Source organism: Chiloscyllium plagiosum, unplaced genomic scaffold, assembly GCF_037043375.1.
Source record: "Chiloscyllium plagiosum isolate Xiang-an unplaced genomic scaffold, Cpla_swu_hap1 HiC_scaffold_2, whole genome shotgun sequence".
Lineage (NCBI taxonomy): Eukaryota > Metazoa > Chordata > Chondrichthyes > Orectolobiformes > Hemiscylliidae > Chiloscyllium > Chiloscyllium plagiosum.
Window position 1 is genome coordinate 127,211,088 of NW_028270140.1, and position 14,979 is coordinate 127,226,066.

At 40.7% G+C, this 14,979-nt stretch overlaps 1 protein-coding gene across 1 annotated transcript in view; it reads right to left on the reverse strand.

The window, feature by feature from the left end:
- Positions 1-14,979, reverse strand: part of LOC122557914 (uncharacterized) — a 116,703-nt gene that overhangs the window by 90,460 nt on the left and 11,264 nt on the right. Inside the window, exon 4 of the mRNA XM_087994025.1 lies at positions 13-91. Coding sequence (XP_087850151.1) covers positions 13-91 — 79 coding nt within the window. The remainder of the gene's footprint in view (positions 1-12; positions 92-14,979) is intronic.

Consider the following 14,979-nt stretch of genomic DNA (forward strand, 5'->3'; position numbering starts at 1 on the left):
GCGGAAACTTACTTTGAAATAGGGTTTACACTGGCCTCAACCACAGATAGGACCTTGCAGTTTTTGATATTTTCTGGAAATTCTTGAATTCCTGAAAGATATGTACAATGTGCTTTATATATATATGCAACCATTATGTTTACATTTTCTGAGAAAACAAAAGGCCAATTTAGAAGAACAAAATGAGAACCTATTATGGCTGGAAATAAACACCACAGATAAATATAGAATTACATTTCAGACTTCGTTCAGGAACTTTTCTTTGGTTTAGTCTAAAACATCCTTATCCGCAGCATAGACATGTTTACATTGCAATAAATCCTTCACGGCCTCTTAAACAGCATGTTCGAATGATTATACTGCTGTAATCTTGCTCGTTCAGCCATTTATGTTGGGAAAGCACAAATACTTTTGCTAAACTTTACTGCATAAAATGACTGGGCTTTTTTAAGCCAAGAAGTAATCATTGCTCTGGTGCTTTTAGCTTCAGTGATGATATTCAATATATAAATAATTATGTTATTTGTATCTCCATAAGATAGGAGGAGACTCTGACTTTTTGTAGTTCCATGCAAAGTTGCATCACAAACAGCTAGAATACAAATGACAGTACAATAATGTAATACCTATAATTCATTAATTCTGATTTGCCCAAGTATCAGAATCAACAAAATTCTTTTAAATCCCATGTGTTATTGTAATTGATTCAGTATCATGCAAATAAGAACAAAACTTAAAATGGGAATATTTAGGGCTCAAATTCCCTTGCCAAGTATGTATTAACGATTTATCATTCAAAACGACTTCCAAATCAATTGTGCTAAAATGTGATTGGCAAGATCATGAGTCACGGTGACTATAATTTCCAAGACAACAACTTTCAAGATTGAGAGTGAGACTCTGAGGGTCATAATTTGTGATTGACTTTCCAAAGAAAATGCAAATCACTTGTCTTGATTATTGGATCTAGAATTTGAGTATATTCAGAGTGTAGATGAATGCAAAATAATTTCCAAATTTCTATTCCACATAGCCTGTTGTCAATTCTGCCTGGCAGAAGCCAATACTACAGACAAGACAGACATTTTTTTTTACTCAGTATTACCATCATGAGTGAGATAGAGTGCTACAATAGAGTGCTCTTTTACCCCATCACAAAAAAACCTTCCACAAACTGTGCACAATCCATTTCAGTTCTGAATAAATTTGACAAAACCCTGAATCAAAAGTGGAATTAAAATGAGAGTTTACTCAGCAAAGCATGTGTCTATGATTATCGAAGTAGTGTTTAAAGCTCTGCCTCACCACACCATGTATAATGTGCATGTTGCTCCATTTCTCCTAAAAGATTTACAGGATGGTGAAGAAACAATTGGCAGAGGTACAATACAATATGACCGCAGCCACCCACCCATGAGCCAAACAGCAGTGGGATACTACACAGAGATCAATCTGCAAGCTGGTTTGTTTTTCAGTAATGAAAAGGTTAAGCTTTTATATAGTAGCAATTGTGCACAACCGATATTTTTATGCCAGTTCTTTATTCAGACAAACAATAAATACGCAACATTGTCTATCAGGAGGCTTAACACAAGATGCTAATTTGTTGAACTTCTTAGAATGTCATTAGCACAAATTTTGCAAACATGAACACATGATCTAACAGGTGTCAACCAACAATTCTGACTTCGGTTCAGATATATGACGATCAAATTACTATTGCTTGACATATAAAGTGTTGCATTGAACAAGGCCATTGAGCCTATTAAGTCTGTGATGGGAACAGGTTGCGTAGAACCATTTGTTACGTAGCAAAAGAGGACACAGTTAAAATATAGTGGAACACAAATTCCAGATTATTCTCCATATGATAGCGCTCTCAAAGTGAAGTACTTGCTTTGAAAGTTTAATATATATTCTCAACACCTACCTATCCATAGAGTACATCATTTCTTAAGAGATGTTTGCACTGAACTAAAAGCATATCAGATGTAGTGTGCAGTAGGTCATGATCACCATGAAACTGATGGGGAGGAATAATTAGACCTACCATATAATATTTTGGAATTGCTCAATATTGACAACTGTAGAACGGAAACAAAAATGTTTTCTTTTGCAAATCCTTTTGAGCTTCAAGTGTTCGTAGGTTTTACAGAGCCAAGCTCATGGTGAATGCTGAGCCGAGTGTGACAACAGGGCAATGAACAGACTTCACAGGGAACCAAGTGCTGGAGCAGGACAGTGCAAGGCACATGTCTATCAGTGAAGGTGGTAGTGACATTCTGTTCCAGACATATACAGACATGAATGTGATTGATTTCCTGTAACCATGTGGTCGAAAACAGTTGATACTCTGTTTTCAGAATGACTTTTACTGTCTGCCTCACAATTGAAATGTATTAGATTGTATCAAGATACTATACTTGAGCAGTACATACACACAATACTTGCCATGGAAAATCTCACTCACTTTAACACAAGTACATTTTTAATAATGCAATATGTATTAATTAATGAGGAGAAAGTGAGGTCTGCAGATGCTGGAGATCAGAGCTGAAAATGTGTTGCTGGAAAAGCGCAGCAGGTCAGGCAGCATCCAGGGAACAGGAGAATCGACGTTTCGGGCATAAGCCTGAAGAAGGGCTTATGCCCGAAACGTCGATTCTCCTGTTCCCTGGATGCTGCCTGACCTGCTGCGCTTTTCCAGCAACACATTTTCAGCTTTGTATTAATTAATGCCAGCCAGCTTCTGTAACACCGTGACTGTTCACAAGTGAGAGTCTGGTATAGTATAATTTTTCAAATTATTTTACTGGTTTTTTTTGAGTCACTTAATCCAATCAGCCATTCCTCTTTTATTTATTTTTCTGTACTTTTATTTGACATTGAATTTGCCTCCTCTAATTTATACTCCTCAATCCTTGAGCGACTAACTTCACAATCACTCAATCTGAGAAGTTACAGTTGCTTGCCTATCCATTCAGTGTCAGATGCCCGCCTACCTTCACTGTAGCATGGTCAGATTGTACTTTTGACCAAGCTTCATCACAAAATATTGTGTGATTAAAGAGGCAAGGATAAGTCTGAAAATGGCAGATACAATGTGCAACAAACACAGAAAATGCTGGGGAAACTCAGCCAGTCTGGCAGCAATTATGGAGAGGAAGAGAGTTCACATTTTGAGTCCAGTATGACACTCTTCAGAAGATTCATGCAGGGCTCAAAAAGATAGATGCAGAAAGATTTATCACCCTATGGGAGAGTCGAGGACCAGGCAGCAAAATCTCAGAGAGAGGGATTATTCATTTAAGACAGATGAAAAGGGACTTTTTCTCTCTGAGGATAATGAGTCTGTGGAATTCTTTAAGCAGAGGACTGGAGATGCTGGATCATTAAGTATATTCAAGGCGGAGACAGACAGATTTTTAATCAATAAGGGAATCAACAGTTATGGAACAGAGGCAGGAAAGTAGAGGTGAAGACAATCAACCATGCCCTCTAAATGGTGGAGCAAACTTGATGACAGAATGGTCTACTTCTGTTCCTATGTCTTATAGGGGTAGTCACTAGTGTCCATGAGCTCAGTCACAGAGTGGTTACAGCATGGAAGATTACTTGGCCTGTCATGTCTGTACTGAGCTTCTGAAGGATTGGTTCAACTTGGTTACTCAGTCAGAGATATACAGAAGTATATTCCATACAGATATATGGAAACAGCCTCTTTGGTCCAACTCATTCTTGGCAACCAGATATCCTAAATGAATCTAGTCCCATTCACTAGCATTTGGCCCAAATCCCTCTAAACCATTCCTATTCATATACCCATCCAGACACCCGTTAAATATTGTAATTATACCAGCCTCCACCACTTTCTCTGGCAGCTCATTCCACATATGCACCACCATCTGCGTGAAAACCTTACTCCTTAGGTTCCCTTTTAAATCTTTCCCATCTCACCTCAAATTTATGGCTCTGGTTTTGGACTTTCCTACCTCGAGGAAAGGACGTTGGCTATTCACCCTATCAATCCATGCCCCCCATGATTTTATAAACTTTTATGAGATCATCCCTCAACCTCTGATACTCCAGGGACAACAGCCCCAGCATTTTCAGCCACTCCCTGTAACTCAAACCCTACAACCCTGGCAACATCCTTGTCAATCTTTTCTGAACCCTTTCAAGATTTACAACATCCTTCCGATAAGAAGGAGACTAGAATTGTACGCAGCATTCCTAAAGTGGCCTAACCAATGTCCTATACAGCAGCAGCATGACCCACAATACTCAATGCTCTGACCAATGACAGCAAGCAAACCAAACACCTTCTTCACTACCCTGTCTACCTGCGACTCCACTTTCAAGGAACTGTGAAACTGTACTCCAAGGTCTCTTTGTTCTGCAACACTCCCTGGACCTTCCCATTAAGTGCATAAGTCCTGCTGTTTTCCCAAAATGCAGCAGCACACATTTATCTAAATTAAACTCCATCTGCCACTCCTCGGCCCACTGGTCCATCTGATCAAGGTCCCATTGTACTGCAAGATAACCTTCTTCACTGTCCACTACACCTCCAATTTTGGGGTCATTTTCAAACTTACTAATCATACCTCCTATGCTTACATTCAAAAAATTTATATAAATGATGAAAAGCAGTGATCCTTGTGGCATTTAACTGGTTACAGGCTTCCAGTCTGAAAAGCAACCCTCCACCACCACCCCTCCGTCTTCTACCTTCGAGCCAGTTCTGTATCCAAATGGCTAAAACTCCCTGTATTCCATGAGATCTAACCTTTCTAACCAATCTCCCATGAGGAACCTTGTCAAATGCCTTACTGAAGTCAATCCTCTTCATTATTGAGTATTATTTTTGAAGAAGTAAAGTTAGTGTGACATAATTTCCCATGCACAAAGCCATGTTGACTATCCTTAATCAGTCCTGGACTTTACAAATACCTGTAAATCCTGTGCCTCAGGATTCCCTCAAACAACTTGCTAACCATTGATGTCAAGCTCACCGGTCTATAATTCCCTGACGTTTCCTCACCATCTTCCTTAAACAGTTGGCACCACATCAGCCAACTTCCAGTTTTCTGGCACCTCACCTGTGACTATCGATGATACAAATATCTCAGTATGGGGCTCCAGCAATCATTTCCCTAGCTTCCCACAGAGTCCTAGAATACACCTGATCAGGGCCTGGGGCGTTATCCACATTTGTGTGTTTTAAGACATCCAGCACCACCTCTTCTGTAATATGAACATTTTTCAAGATGTCATTATTAATTTCCACACTAGCTTGTACTTTTCCTGTAGCCTTGGAATTTTTTTTCCTTCAGGTAATCATCTGGTTTGTTTTTAAAAGCCTGATTGACTCTGTCTCCACTAAACACTCAGGAAAAATATTCTAGATTTTAACCAGATAACGGTAAAGATCACACCAGACCTAATCAGAGCAGGACCAAAACCCTTCATGGTAAGGCCCTGGGGAGTTGTTGCAGACCAAAGAGACCACAGGGCTGCTCTCTTTTCAAAGAGAGATGACTGGTTGTGTTTTAACCTGAGAGTCACTGCATTTCAGGAGTGGGAGTTAAGAGGTTGAGGAGAGTCCTCAGTTGATATGGGAATCAAACTCGTGCTGCTGGTGTCACTTTGCATTACAAACCAGCCAGCCATTCAGCCAACTCAACTAAATGACTCCCAAGACCATTCACTGCATTGAACATTTACTTTCCTCACCTCTCCTTTGGTCTTCAGCCTCATTCTAAAACTTAAGAGAATTCAAACCCAGTTTTCTCAATCGATCCATTTAAAACAAACTCACTATCCCAGGCGTAAATGTAGTGAACAGATGTTGCACTCATTTTAAAGCAATTATATCCATCCTTTGATAATGGGACCAAAACTTCACCACGGTTCTCTGGGCGAGGTCTCATTAAGTCTCTATATCCCTCCAGAAAGACATGCCCACTTCTGACCTTAAATATCTGAGATAAAGGCCACATGCCATTTGCAGTTATGTGGAGATTGCTGTAGCAGTATTTCAGGGTTTCAGACCTTTGCGATCTTGGTTTGCTGGTTTGTTTCCTAGCTTGCTGAACTCTATCTGCAGAATCTACGCATTTGTTTCTTTCATTGGTACCAACCAATAAAAGCCATAACCATTGGCTAATCACCCTCCACTCGGTGTACCCTGCAGCCAGTGACATCCTTGAATCTAACACCAGGAAGACAACATACTAGATTCAGATCAGAGTTTGCATAAATAACCACAATCATCATTAGCCTCACGTAACTTTGACAGCAAGTTATGGCCCTATGGTTTCGACTATATCTGAGGTCATATCACCACAATCATAGCAATTATAAGCTGTTAAGAAAGTCTTATTAATTGATCAGTACACCATATCCTGCAAAACTGCTGTTACAAACCAATTAACAGAATTAAGCAATGATAATGAATGTAGTTCATCATACTATCACAGCATGGTATTTTTTTCCTCTTTGCATGTATTATGTCGTACCCTTGGAAATGCAGATAGACACCCTCAATAACAGGAAGTCCATTCACAAAGCTAAAAGCTTCACAGTGCAAATGAGTGGAAATTAGTTGTATTGCATGTTATAGAGCTTGCCTGCAAATTCTGCAGTTCCCTCAATTTCACAGCACTTACTTACAGCAAAATTACACCACATTAAAATGCAGCTACAGATATGCTGTGTTCATATATACACAAATTTATGAAAATTATCGAGATACTAAATGTGCTTCTCCAAATTTGTTTCCATGTACTCTGCGCAAAGCATTTTCACCATATAATCTTTTTAGATTAAATGGCTTCTACTCCTTCATTTCAAAATGAGTCAGCTTTCACTGGGAAATAAGGAAATGTAGTCAGAAAATCCATAATGCATCAAGCAAATTAAACAAATTCACTTGCAATACAAAAACAACAAAGAACTGCAGATGCTGGAAATCAGAAACAAAAATCTAAATTGCTGGGAGCACTTAGCAGGTCTGGCAACACTTGTAGAGAGAAAGCACAGTTAATGTTTTGGATCCAGTGACTTCTTCAAAACTGTAATGTGACTAGCTGGATTTAAAGTGTTTTTTTAAATTAAAAGAAAACACTTCAGTTTCATATCACTACCAACTTCTTTCCAGTTTAATTATTCCAACTGGTTCTGAGCATTCAAAAACTTGTGTTTCATAAAACAAAATACTGCAGATCCTGGAAACCTATCTGTGTATCTTTCATGAGCACTGATTTTATACAATATCAGACGACTGGTTTTACTCTTAACTCGCATCACTCCTAGGAATCAATTCTACTGACACTACCCTTTCACTCAAATTAATTAACCAGGAAACTTTACTCTGTGCCTCCAAAAATATTTATTCTTGGGATAGTTCATTGATTCTTCAGGTCAACGTGAAATTGGAGGATGGACAGAGCCAAGTGAGTTTTTAAAATGTTGGGATATTAGCCTTAATTACCCAGCCCACTATAATTTTTCCTCTTTTACCTTCAGCCTCCTTCTGCTCCTGCCCTGCTACCAGTCATTTATGGAGCTCTCTTCATATTTTGACTTCAGCTGCCTCACTCAGATCTTCCACTTTTAATAAAAACAAAAATTGCTGGAAAAACTCAGCAGGTCAGGGAGCATCTGTGCAGAGAAAGCAAAGCCAACATTTCAGGTCCAGTGACCCTTCTTCAGAGCTAGTTTTCCACTTTTAACACTCAATTTCTTCAATATCCATCCTTTGCCTTCCTTTCAAATATATGTCTGCAGGGCTTCCAATTGCTTTATCTGAAACACATTGACTTTGGGTGAGATTTGGAAATGTCAAGCTGAGTGAAAGACCAGCCCCTGGGCTACGACAATCACTTCAGCGATGCTGCAGATGGATTTGGGTGGTCTCTAAAATGAGTAGTCAAAGGCTCACCTTGGAAGTCAAGTGCTGATGACAAAACCATAGGTATGTGAAATTCAATAATTGCAGAAAATATTGATTGAGCAATCAATGCTAGCTTAAGTAGGGAGAAATATTTGAGTAATAATTGTGTCCATAACTGTAAGGCCATAAGGTGTATGAGCAGAAGAATTTACTCACCGAGTCCACTCCATCAACGAGATCATTGCTTATCTGATCATCCTCATTTTTACATTCCCACCCTTTCCCCACAAACCTCAATTCACTTAGTGATCACAGATTGTACCCAATGACCCAGGCTCAACCACTTCTGCAGTAAACAATTCCACAAATTCACGACCAGCTCAGAAGAATTTCCTCCCCATTTCTGCCCTAACTGGGCCATCCCTTATTCTGAGCTTACGCTCTGTAATCCTACACTGTTCCACAAATGGAAACAAACTCTTTACATCTTCCCTGTAAAGTCCCTGAAGAATCCTGTCTGCTTGTATTCCATAAATGATGTTTCCAATTAATTTAACACTAAACAATTGATTCTGTTGAAGCATTGTCTCTTCAAGGTAAATAAGAAAACTGAATAGTTTAATGTGTTACGCAGAAATCACTTGCAAGCTCAATGCTGAACTACAACTTACAACGTAAAGAATTACCCTCACCCCTTAAGCTCTATCAACAATTTTGGTGATGAACTACAGACCTATCAGCATAGTTCTTATATACAAACATAGTTTGTTTATGGATTATGCTATCCAAAGTAACTCATATGAGAAACCATACAATTAGCCAGGAAGCAATTTGCATGGAAAGCAAGTACTCACAACAAGCAAAGTAAATATTTACATATTTTAGCTTGCTTGGTACATAACAAAATGTGGAGTTGGAATTCAAAGAGTTTTTTGAAATCCAATTCATCATTAGGTACTCAAATGAAAACAGTTTAAATTAGCCACTCATACCAGGTAACCAGGAAAAGTAATTTTGGAACTTTAATTAAAGAAGGTTACAAAACAAACAGAAAGCACAAATGTCAGGACTGTAATGTACCATGAAGGTCAAGCCTGAAAATTGCTGAAATGCTTTCTACATTAAATAAGAGTGCTACCTCATACAAGGAGACCACTCAGCCCATTACACACTTGTCAAATTTTTGAAGAAGCTGATTAGCCTCTAATCTCCTGTTCCTGCTCTGATGACCTGCAAGTATTTATATTTCCGATGTCCTTCAAATTTACCGTTGACTGGGCTACCACCACTTTTTCAGACAGCGTGTACCAGAACACAGCACTCAACATAGAAAGAAATGACCCATCTCTGTGCTGTCTCTTTTGCCGATTACATTGAGATCCTCCAGTTATCAACTCTGTTACCATTGGAAACAATTTCTCCTCACTTTGTGTAATCATGATTCCTCATATTTTAAAAACTTCATTAAATATTTCCACATGCTTATCCAAGGAGAATAATTTAAACGCTTCTCCAGCTCCCAAAAAACTCACGTCACTCTGTTCTCCGATGCCCAAACCCAATGTTATGGAATCTGCTGACAAGGACAGTGCTGTTGCTGCATGGTGGACCCTGCAGAGGTCAAACATTAGCTCCTTGACCTCTCCTACACCTGCCAAGTCCATACTCCCACCAAACAGCAAGTCTTTGTCTTCAAGGCTGCCACTGACTCCATCCCCTCTGGATGCCTTCCCTTACCCAATCCCAGGTTCCTATCCCTCAGTCTCCTGACCCTGAACTGCCCGATTCTGCCTCCCAAGATCCACAAACGGGACCGTTTGAGCACACTGAACATTTCAGCATACTCCTGCTTCAAGATTCCTACTTTTTTTTTTATTTCAAAAATATACTTTATTCATAAAATAGTTTGATGGTCTGTACAATTGGTCATGCCACACATACGTAAACATTTACAAACAGAGTTCAGAATTTATCATTTTTATACACAGGTCTGTAGATTTATCCATCATATGTCCATATATTTAGCTGAGGCATCAGCAGAGCCCAAATGATTGCGTGGGCCCCCTGTTCTTCTTAGGCTGGCAGATGTTACACGGTGGTCTTTCCCCACCGCGCCTTGGCAGCATCTGCCCCAATTTCAGCGCATCCCTCAACACGTAATCCTGGACCTTGGAATGTGCCAGTCTGCAACACTCAGTCGGGGTCAACTCCTTCAGCTGGAATATCAACAGGTTTCGGACCACCCAGAGAGCGTCCTTCACCGAGTTGATGATCGTCTCGGTGTGCGTCCCGGGGAACAGGCCGTAGAGCACGGAGTCCAGCGTCACGGCGCTGCTCGGGACGAACCTCAACAAACACCACTGCATTCCTCTCCAAACTTCTTCTGCGTAGGCACATTCCAGAAGGAGGTGTGAGACAGTCTCGTCCTCCCCGCAGCTGCTTCGAGGGCAGCGTGCGGTGCAGCTGAGAGTCCGGGCGTGCATAAAGGATCTCACAGGCAGAGCCCTTCTCACCACCAGCCAAGCCATGTCATGGTGCTTGTTGGAAAGTTCTGGCGATGAGGCATTCTGCCAAATGGCTTTGACAGTCTGCTCCGGGAACCGCTCGGTAGGATCCACCCTCTCCTTTTCCCGAAGGATCTCAAGGACACTACGTACTGACCACTTCCTGATGGACTTGTGGTCAAAGGTGATTTTCTTCATAAATTTCTCCACGAAGGACAGGTGATACAGAACGGTCCAACTACTCGGAGCGTTCCGCGGCAGCGAGGCCAGGCCCATCCTTCGCAACACCGGGGACAGGTAGAACCTCAGTATGTAGTGACACTTGGTGTTTGCGTACCGGGGATCCACGCACAGCTTGATGCAGCCACACACAAAGGTGGTCATCAGGGTGAGGGTGGCATTGGGTGTAATTTTTCCCTCCATTGCCCAGATCTTTGTACAGCGAGTCCCTTCGGACCCATATAAATTGGAAAATGACCTGGGAATAGGCCAGACCTGTGCCACGTATGACAGCAATGACAGTGCCTCACACTTCAAGATTCCTACTGCACATGAATTTTTCTCCTCTCTTCCAGTCACATTCATTACTCACATGAACTTCCTGACCCCAACTTTCTTCTCTCCACCACACAAAGGGAATAACTCAAACTATGCCACTTGAGAACAATTCACATCTCATGTGGAAAAGAAGTGGTTCAGAGAAGCACAATCATGAGATAACTAGGTACATAGAGGAGGGTAGTGCTCAGTTATGTGTTCTGCATGAAGTTCTAGAAGGTCAAATCCCCACATGGCAGATTGGTTAAGAAACTAAGAGTCCTTAGGATTCAGGGCAATTAGTCAAGTTTGATCCAAAACTAGTTTAGGTGACAGGAGGCAGAGGGTGATGTTCGAAGGGTGTTTTTGTGACTGGAACCCTGTGGCATCTACTGGTGTAGCACAGGGTTCCATGCTACTTATTATGTCCAGAATAGTGTAGATATGAGCTATGACCAGAAAGCTTGCAGACAACATGAAAATTGGTGGGTGGTAAATAACAAGGAGGAAAGCCATAGACTATAGGACAATATAGGTAGGCTGGTCAGATGAGCTGAACAGTGACAAAGGGAATTTAATGATCAATGTGAAGTAACATATTTTGAGAGGTCTAACAAGACAAAGGAGTACATGTTGAATGGTAGGACCCCAGAAATTACAAAGGGACCTTGATGTACAAGATCCTTGAAGGCAGCAGGGCCATTACAATAGGGTGCATGGAATAGTTTCCTTTGTTAGTCGAGGCACTGAATATAAGAGAAACAAGCTTATGGTGGAGCTGTACATAAAGTTAGAACACAGCTGGAGTACTGTTTGCGGTTCTGGTCACTACACTATTAGAAGGAATGCCATTGCACCAGAGGATACAGAAGAGATTCACCAGGACGTTGCATAGACTGGAATAATTCAGCAATGAAGAGAGTCCAGATAGACGGAGGCTGTTTTCCTTAAAGAAAAAAAGGTCCAGGAGAGATCTAATTGAGGTGCACAAAGATTTGAGGGGCATAGACAAGGTAGATAGGGAGAAACTTTTCCCTTGAACAGAGAGGTAAACAACTAATGGGCACAGTTTTAAGGGAAAGGATAGGAGGTTTAGAGAGGATTCAACAAAAAAAAATGTTCATCCAGAGAGCAGAGGAAATCTGGAACTCGCTGCCAAAAAGCACACTCGGTGTGAATCCTCAAGACAGTCAAGAACTCTTTAGATGAGTGTACCACAGCAAACAAGGCTATGGACCAGTGGTGAAAAATGAGATGAGAACAGATGGATGTTTGATGACTGGCATGGACTTGATGGTGTAAATGATGTCTATGTTGTAAACGCTCTATGACTTTATTTTGTATCTTTGTTAAAGATGAACTTCAGATCCAGAAGATTGATATTGCAAAGCAAAAATCATAAGCTTGAACTACATATATCAATTTGACTGTATATTATAAACGTCAGATTCCATACATAGACAACATCCGACTCTACCTCTCCATCACCTCTCTCTCTCTCAATCCCTCCACTGTCTCTAAACTCAGTCTATTTGTCAGACACCCAGTATTGGATGATTAGAAGCATCCTCCAATTAAATATAGGGAAGATTGACATTTTGTATTCAGTCCCCAAACAAAATCCATTTCTTAACCATCGATTTATTCCCCCTTTTAATCTAAGCCATCACGAAGACGATCTATTTCCAACTCTGTGGCATTTCCATTTTCCACCCTGTTTTAACATATTTGCCACTGAAAACCTCACCCATTCTGTTGGTAACCTTGGATTTGACTATCTGTGCTTGGCCAGCTTCCCACATTCTATCATAAATGCAAAACATTCTAGATGCTGAAAATCTGAAACACAGAAGGCTTATGAAATTCAGACAGACAATCTGACAGCCTCTATGGAGAGAAATATTTAGTATTTCAAATCTGATAGGACTCTACTTCAGAGTGACTTTATTAATTCTATTTCTCTCCACAGATGCTGCCAGACCTGCTGAGTTTCTCTCGCATTCCCTGTAGTTGTTCCACCCTCTGTAAATGTGAGCTGATCCAAACTTTTATCTATTACTTGATAGAGGACCACAATCTGAAACCTCAGCTCTGCTTCTTTCCGAACACAAGTTGCCCGAACTACTGAACATTTCCAACCTATTCTGCTTTTGCTTCAGAACTGAAGTTTTGTTCATGTGGTTTCTTTCTGAGGAGCTTTGTGCAAACACTTCCTAAATAAATTCCACGAGCATGCACTTTCCTATCAAAGCTGCCAAGAAATGAGAACCTTGTATGTTTATTAGGGGTGAGGAAGAAGAGTTGTCAGCGAAAGAGAAGAGTCAATGAACTCAAACTTGGAAGTTTTTCTGGCAGTGTGGCTTCCGGAAATGATCACATTTATGCAGAAGGTCAATAGAATGGACGGTAACCACGTATGCACAAACAGGAAAAGCTTCTGTTATTTGACACGACCCGCAAAACCTGAAACTGCATGGACCAGAAGTTGAAAACATGGAATAGAATTGAATCTAGCAGGCCTTCATCAACAAGTATTCCACCAGACTTCCTATCAATAAAGCAGAATGGGTAACTGAAAGTAAAAATGAAAACTTCAGGAGAAGGAACACAATTGATTTTTTGATAAACTACTCTAGAAGCAATTTGAAGCTGTCAATTAAATTGTAATGAATTATGGTAGTGCAAGACTTCAGGAACAGTGACAGATTACATGTTTGGTTTGGTTTAATAATCAAGGTCAAAGCCACCCAGATAAAAAGGAACAAATGAAGCAGTTCAGAACAAAGCCTGAAGTACACAATTCAGTGGGGAAAAAAAAATCACCTGAGCAAACTGGATGTTCAAGGCACAGTGTTCTTAAAGGGATAATATTCTTTGGCAGACTCTGTATTTTCCTTCCTCTTAGCCAAGTGCAATTCTTACGTATGTGAACAAGAAAAGTATATGAGGGCAGGTAGGTGTTCTGCTGAGGTAAAAAAAAATTGCAATCGCCGCTGGGGTCAAGATCTGACTACTGATGGCAACAAAATGCAACTAATGGAAATTTCATCACGTTTACCAAATCAAGAGCCCACCATGAAAATTTTATTATCATGTCTCACAAACTTGATTGAGTTTTTTGAAGAAGTGACAAAAGAGGATTGATGAGGGCAGAGCGGTAGATGTGATCTATATGGACTTCATTAAGGCATTTGACAAGATTCCCCATGAGAGACTGATTAGCAAGGTTGGATCGCATGGAATACAGGGAGAACTAGCAATTTGAATACAGAACTGGCTAAAAGGTAGAAGGCAGAGGGTGGTGATGGAGGGTTGTTTTTCAGACTGGAGGCCTGTGACCAGTGGAGTGCCACAAGGATTGGTGCTGGGTCCACTACATTTTGTCATTTGGATTTGAATATAAGCATTATAGTCAGTAAGTTTGCAGATGACACCAAAACTGGAGGTGTAGTGGACAGCGAAGAAGGTTACCTCAGATTACAACGGGATCTTGATCAGATGAGCCAATGGGCTGAGAAGTGCCAGATGGAATTTAATTCAGATAAATGCAACGTGCTGCATTTTGGGAAAGCAAATCTTAGCAGGACTTAGACACTTCATGGCGGAGGTGGGTACTAAAGATGCTGGAGATTAGAGTCAAGGTCCTCATTCCTGATGAAGGGCTTTTGCCCGAAACATCGATTATCCTGCTCCTCGGATGCTGCCTGACCTGCTGTGCTTTTCCAGCACCACTCTAATCTAGACACTCATACATTTCATGGTAAGGTCTGAGGGAATGTTGCTGAACAAAGAGACCTTGGACCTTTCCCCCCTCAGTCGAAGCAAAATACTCAGACATAGTATAGTTTTACCTCCTCCATCTTTATTCTGGTACCTGGAGGGAGAGAGAACGATCACCCATGTGTACAGAGACATGAGTTCTCGGTGATCACTTTCTCAATGAACTAAATTGACTTTTACAGGGAAGAACATCCAGATAAGGCAACATACATATTAACTGGGTGACCGTTACACTCAACGAGTATCAGTGGCAGAGATCAA